This window comes from Sapajus apella, unplaced genomic scaffold, assembly GCF_009761245.1.
Source record: "Sapajus apella isolate SASKATOON/1434 unplaced genomic scaffold, GSC_monkey_1.0 scaffold21, whole genome shotgun sequence".
NCBI classification, from domain to species: Eukaryota; Metazoa; Chordata; class Mammalia; order Primates; family Cebidae; genus Sapajus; species Sapajus apella.
The window spans coordinates 6,023,734-6,030,081 of NW_022436961.1; the positions used below are offsets into that span (position 1 = coordinate 6,023,734).

A 6,348-nucleotide genomic window follows, 5' to 3' on the forward strand; every position below is an offset into this window, starting at 1 on the left:
TCTCCAGTGGGTGGTGGGGAAGAATCCAGGAGAGACTGAGGCTTCTGCTGGGCCCATCCCTTTGAACAGGTGAGGTCCTGGAGCCCAGGCGGGAGAGCTGCAGCTGAGACCTGTACCCCTGGGTGGGGAGGGGAGTGGGTGCTGCAGCCTCCGGGCTTGCCCTGGCGTTCTCTGTCTCTGTCCTCTTCGCTCTCTTCTTTCCTTCGTTTTCTTCGCTCTTCTCCCCTCCCCCTCTTCTCTCACAAAAGCTCTCTGTACACAGCCACTTCCTCTGGCTGCTGTCTCTGCGCCCAGACCTTATGAGAACCATATGGGGGAAAGCTGGTGGAAGAGAAGGGGGTGGGGGCGCCGGCCTGGGCCCGCCCTTCCACCAGCATCCTGGTCCTGCCCTCGGGCCATGTGCACGATGCTTGGCACACTTTGCCCACATTCCCCTAACTGGATCCCAGTGTCTGTAGCAAGGGGCCCTGAAGTGAGTCCCAGCTGGCAGCCAGAGGTCCAGAGGGAGACCCGTGCCCAAGAACCACTTCCATGAGGCCCAACTTCCTCAACTTCCCCCACCAAGACCACTGAACTCCCAACAGAAGAACCCAGCTCGTGCTGGGCACACCTTCGACAGACAGCGTCTCCTCCCCTAGGTGGGCAGCCTGTGTGGTGGGCGCCCCCGCCTACCGGAATGGGAGGCTGAGCCGCCTGAAGGATTGCCTGTTCTGGGGAAATTCAAAGTGACCTCTCCTGGCCCAGCCTGGAATGTTCCCAGGTCAAAAGGGCTCGGGTCCTGCTGGGAAGGAACCAGGTTTTTAAAGTCTTTTGTGTCTAATGAGTCCCAAGTCCAGCCAGGTGAGCACCGAGGCCCTCACCTGGCAGGAATGCAATGCCCATCCTGGCACCAGTCCCCGCAGGCTGTGTGACTGTCAGCAAGGCACCCTCCATCTCCTGGCCTCAGTTTGCTCAGCTGTAAGACGTGGGACTGGACTTCCTTATCGCTAAGACCCTTTGGAGCCAGGCCATCTGGGACTTTATGACACTGGCTGGTATCCTCGGAGTGGCTGCCATCCTGGGAGGTCTTCGCAGATCTCCTTCTGGAGTTATCTACAAACAGTCCTTTCCTGGAATTCCTTATCCTCAGTCCCCTTCCCCCTCACTCACTCACAGAGCCGAGAACCTCAGCCCTCAGCTGATAGTGAGCCCTGAGCTAATAGTGGGGCTCACAGTGGTCTGCACCTTCCTTCCACACCCAGGTTCTCCCTGTCACAGGCCACCCCCTCCAAGGGACCTTTTCCCTGGGGGAGGCCCACAAAAGCTCCTGCTCTTTCTGTTCTGGAGCACGGGTGCCCACAGCTGCCCTGCAGACTGGACCGGGAGCCTGGGGGGTGGGGTGGGACAGAGGGATCAGGAAGGAAGCCAAGAGCTCAGCTTTCCTGGAAAACTGGGAATGAAAATCCACCAGAGAAAAAAAATGCAAAGGATGGGGGAGAAGGGGGGTGCAAAAACAGCAGGCAGAGTTGAGATAATGGGTGGAGGTGGTGGGAGGGCTTTCCAGGCGGCAAACAGGACTGGGAACCGGCCACCTCCGACTGCAGGAACGCTTTGTTGGAGGGCAGGAGGAGGCTCTCCGCACACAGGGACCCCGCCTTCGTGGAGGCTCTCCGCACACAGGGACCCCGCCTTTGTGCCTGAACAGACCCCAGCACTCAGGCTCCCCAAGGGTCAATCCTGAGTCCCCAGGGGCTCCATCTTGGAGGAAAAATAAGGGGTCCTCCATGGAATGTGGGGGAGATGGGGAGGGAGGATAAAGTCATAATGCAAAAATGAAGGGCTCCAGTCCTATTTGCACCAGGTGACAAGCTAAAAGGTGAAAAGGAATATTTTCATGGCAGAAAAATAATCAAGTATGAAGGAGGAGTTTGGAAGCGAGTCTGGCCATTTGCATGTGGCGGTCTCAGCTCTTGGCCTCTGGCTTTGCTGCCGAGCAAAAGAAGCAGCAGCTCCCTCCTTCCCAGATACAGGGGCTCAGAGAGCGATACCCTAAAGATCAGCCACTTTGACATACTGAGAGACCTTGGGAGCCTGAGAACTTGGAGCTCAGAACCAAGATCCTGCTAATTTATCTTGTCCCCTGTGCCCCCAGGGCAGGGAGGGGGCACTCCCCATGGAATTCCCTTACCTGATGGGGTAAAACTTCTCCCCAAATGAAAGGCAATGGTCTTACTACCGCCTCCCTAGCGATCTCAGCAAATAACCGATAAAGAGAAGAAGAGACAGGTGAGTCGTCACCACACCCAAAGAGACTTCTCATCTACTCTTCCGGAGGGCAGCTCTGAGAGGTCATCTGAGAGGTGTCATCCGAATAACCAGACCACCTTGGCTTCTGTGCAGCTCACCTTCTCCTGAGTCCCATCACCTGCCAGCCACCTCCCACCTCCCGGTCCATATATTTCTCTCCTGCAGAGATAGCATTTCGGCCTCACTGACTCCCGTGCACACGTGTGTGCGTGACAGTAATACATGAGTTATGCTTTAGCTGTGTTAACCTGGGGTTTTTGTTGTTCTTAGAGGGCTGTCAGCTGTAGCTCTTCCCAATGGGGAGGAGACGGATCATCCCCTTTCAGCCCCTACACAGACCTTCTCCTGTTCCTTCCCTTGAGATGTATCCTGGCGTGGGGCATGGGGGTGCTGGAGGGACTGAGCCTGAGGAAGGAACCCTCGCCCAGCTTCAGCTGAAGGAGAGCATGAGTTCTTTTTCTTTCCAAAGACAGCTAGTGGGGGTGGGGGTGGGGGTGCCATGAGGATGAGGATTATGTGGAGCCTGGCAGGAGAGCTAAGCAGTAAGTCTGTGACTGAGGATTCCATTACCCTCCAGGCTGCAGGTCTCTTGGGCTCTCCAGGGCATCCCTGGCCTGCCCTGTCTGTGTCCCTGTGGGGAATCAGAGCCAGGCTTGGGGGCTGCTCCTTAAAGGATATCCTATCCTAAGCCGGTAGGTCAGTGGCCTGGGAGGGTTTGGGATGGGAGGGTGAACTAGGGGTCACCTTTGCTGCCACCCGGTTCTAATGCATTTTTACCAAGAATTGGCCCCACTCTCTCCTTGGAGTGGTGTGGATGGGAATGAACCATGGCCTGATCATTCTAAGATGTACTGCAAAACTGCCTGTCTATCCACCCCCTACTCCACCCCTCACCCTCCGCCAGCCATTTCCTTTTGCCTTTGAAATGTTAGGATTCCCTAACCCTGACACAGAGAAACGCAGAGAGTGCGCATCCCACAAATGTGCATAAGCAGACACTAGAGCGTGCACACATGCACGCCCAGATCTCAGCTCTGAATTATTATACAGCTGGGACTCAAGGCAGACACGACCGACTATTCCGCAGAGCAAGCGTTTCTCTCCTCCAGAACTGAGTGGGCTGCGGAATGCCCAGGCCTGCCTGGACCCTCAAACCCCAGCGGACACTCAGAGAGAGCTACCCTGAACAGCCACAGGTGACTTCCCTGGCCACGGCTTTAGCCCTGAGCAGCCGGAGGCGGGAGCGAGCAGACACACCGCCTCCACCCCTAAGGCACACACAGGCGCACACACATACACCCGGGCCAGGGAAAAAGCAGGCCGGGCGGGCAGCGTCAGAGGCTGACCAGTTGTGTCCTGTCAGGAAGCGGGCAGCCTCTGAACTCACCCAACCAGAGGCGTTACTGTATTGTTCTGGACACAATCGAAAAGACTGGGCCAGCCCCGACTCCGGGCAAGGGGCGGTGGAGAAACGGTTGCCACTGGGGTCAGAAGGACAGGGAAAGGGAAGCTGCTCTTAGGCTCGATTTGGGACAGGAAAGGAAGCGGCGGCCGCGGGGGCCCGACCCTCAAGTCCACGGCATGCGTGGAGCTGCGAGCACGTGGCCGGCGCAGGAAATCTCTGCGGCTGGGAGGGGTTGCCAATGCTTGCGCGGCTGCTGGGACTTGCGACCCCGTTGGAGGAGGCTTGGGGTCGGGTTGCGGCGCCGCTGCGCTTGCTGCCAGCAAAGCAAGGGCGTACTGAGGCCCTGACTGAGAGGGAAGTCGCGGGAGGAGGCCGGGGTGGGCTGCGGTGGGGGAATCCCGCTTCCCCAGCCGCTTTTCTTTCTTGGCAATCTTTGCGCGAAATCAATCAAGAAACAGCCAAAGCTCGAGTTATTTCCAGGGGAGGCAAAGAAGAGGCAGGGAAGCGGGATCCAGCACAGAGCTCACTGCACAAACGGCGCCGGGGGAGAGGGGCCCTAGAGCGATCGGGGCGTCAGGGTCTCCCGCAGCCCAGAAGCGCCGGAATTCCAAGGGCCGACTTTCCCGAGCCCAGCCTCCCCTTGCTTTAAAGAGACCGGTTGCAAGCGGCGCTGGCAGGGCAGGGGGTATGGATGGGATGACCCCAATGGGAGGGACAAGGCCAGGCGGGTAAATTCGGAGACTCCTCCGGCCAGGTCCGGGACGAGTCCGCAGTGGTTAGGACCACAGCCCCGTCCTGGGCCACGGGTGTCTATCTTTCCTAAGCCTTCCCCGCTCTCACCTTTCTCAGATCTTAAAAGTCCGCAACCCTAGTCCAGGCTGGAACCCCGGGGCATGGGTGCCCTGCAGGCGTGCACTCCACTTCACCTGTGCAGGTGAGTGGGCGCCTGCGGTGCCTCTCTCCTGGGCGCGCCTGCCCCCGCAGCCCCTTCCCGCCTCCGCGCTCCAGGAGCCCCAGTCGCCCCGCTGCTCCTCCAACTCACCCCTCCGGGCGCCTGAATATCTAAAGTGGGGGTATCGTCCCCTTCCCCCGCTCCCGCCCCTCCCGTCTCGCTGCCCTTGGTCCCCCGTCCCAGCTCGGGCCGAGCTGGCCTGATAGGGTACTCACAGGGTAACGGTGCCGTTAGGCAGAAGGCCAGGCTCGGGAGGCTCCGGGAGGTCTCCACCGCCGCACACCACCCTCCTGCGTGACGGGCCGGGGGCGCCGCCGCTCAGCCCCTTGGGCCGCTCCCCCGAGCACTTGCAGCTGCGGATGGGGAGCGGGCAGCCGGGCGCGCCCCGAGCCTCCGGCGCCAGGAGCAGGAGGAGCCACGGCAGCAGCTGCAGCAGCAGGCGCGCGGGCGCCCCCCGCATCCTGCGTCCCCCGGCGCCCATCAACCCATCTCCCCGCGGGGACCCACAGTGCTGGGGCCCGGCTGCGCGCCGGCCGGAGGGACCCAGGCGTGCGAGAGGCGTGCTCAGCGGGGACCCGGGGCGCCCGAGGGCGGGGCGGGGGGCCCTGGGCGGAGGCGAGCCCGGGGGTCCCCACCGCCGCGCCCCGGGGACATGTCCGGCGAGCGCCCCGGCGGGGAGGACGCTGGCGCGGCTGTCAGCGCAGCGCGGGCGGCCCCGGGCAGCGCGGCCCGAGTCTCAGCGCCCGGCCCTCGGCCCGGTGGAGGCCCGGCCCCTCCGCGTCGCCTGCTTGCTGAGCGCTGGGCTGGGACCTAGCGGATCGCGCCGGGCTTCTGCTGCCGCCGCCGCTGCTGCCGCTCCGGGCCATGGATGGAGGCAGCTAGTGCCGCGCTGCTCCCGCCGCCGGCCCCCACCCGCCCGGGCCTTCCGCGGGGCCCTAGCGCCGTCCGACTCGCGGCCAGGCCGAGTCCCTCGGCCGAGTGGGGGCGGGCCAGCTGGCTCCAGGACCCTGCGTCCCCGCGCCCGCCCTGAACCAAAACACTCCTCTCCCGCTCATCCCCGTCCCCGGGCCAGGACCCTTCCTCTCCGTCACCCATCTCAGACCTCTGAGCCGGCCACCACCACCAAAACCTCCCTCGCCCGTGCTGGTGCAGCCTGCACCCCCAGGCTGCTGGGCCGTCCTGGACCCGCGTGCTTGGGCAGAGACGTCTGGGTGCCCTGTTTTGGGTTGGACTTGGTGCTCCGCTCTGAGGTTTCCCTTGGCTCCTGACATGATGGTCAGTCTGGAAGTTGGCTTTCACTCTCCCTCCAGCTCCGGTGGAGGCCGCCACAGGAGGATGGCAGCCAAGACGAAGGAGGCGGCAAGCCCTCCTCCGCTGCAGTGACCTCGCTCAGCTGGGGGTGCATGTCATTCGGCCAAGGAGAGGTCAAAGGCCAAGGCAGACAAGGCTGGATTGGGCCTCCTACATTTTCCACAAAGTTGTGTGTGTGAGAGTGTGTGCGTGAGTGTGTGTGTGTGTGTGTGAGAGAGAGAATGTGTGTGTGTGTGAGCGTGTATGCATGAGTGTGTGCGTGTGTGTGTGTGTGGGTGTGTGTGACAGAATGTGTGTGTGTTTGCACGCGTTTTGGGAACAGTGAGTGGGAACAAGGGAACAGTAGATGAGGAGGAGCAGGGCTTTGCAGCAGGGTGTGGAAAGAGCACTGCGC

General features: G+C 61.6%; 1 protein-coding gene across 1 annotated transcript in view; it reads right to left on the reverse strand.

Moving 5' to 3' along the window:
* ADGRA2 (adhesion G protein-coupled receptor A2) overlaps positions 1-5,508 on the reverse strand; it is a 45,451-nt gene extending 39,943 nt beyond the window's left edge. Inside the window, exon 1 of the mRNA XM_032288240.1 lies at positions 4,859-5,508. Within this exon, the coding sequence (XP_032144131.1) occupies positions 4,859-5,124 (266 nt within the window). The 5' untranslated portion in view covers positions 5,125-5,508. The remainder of the gene's footprint in view (positions 1-4,858) is intronic.
* Positions 5,509-6,348: the final 840 nt, after the last annotated feature.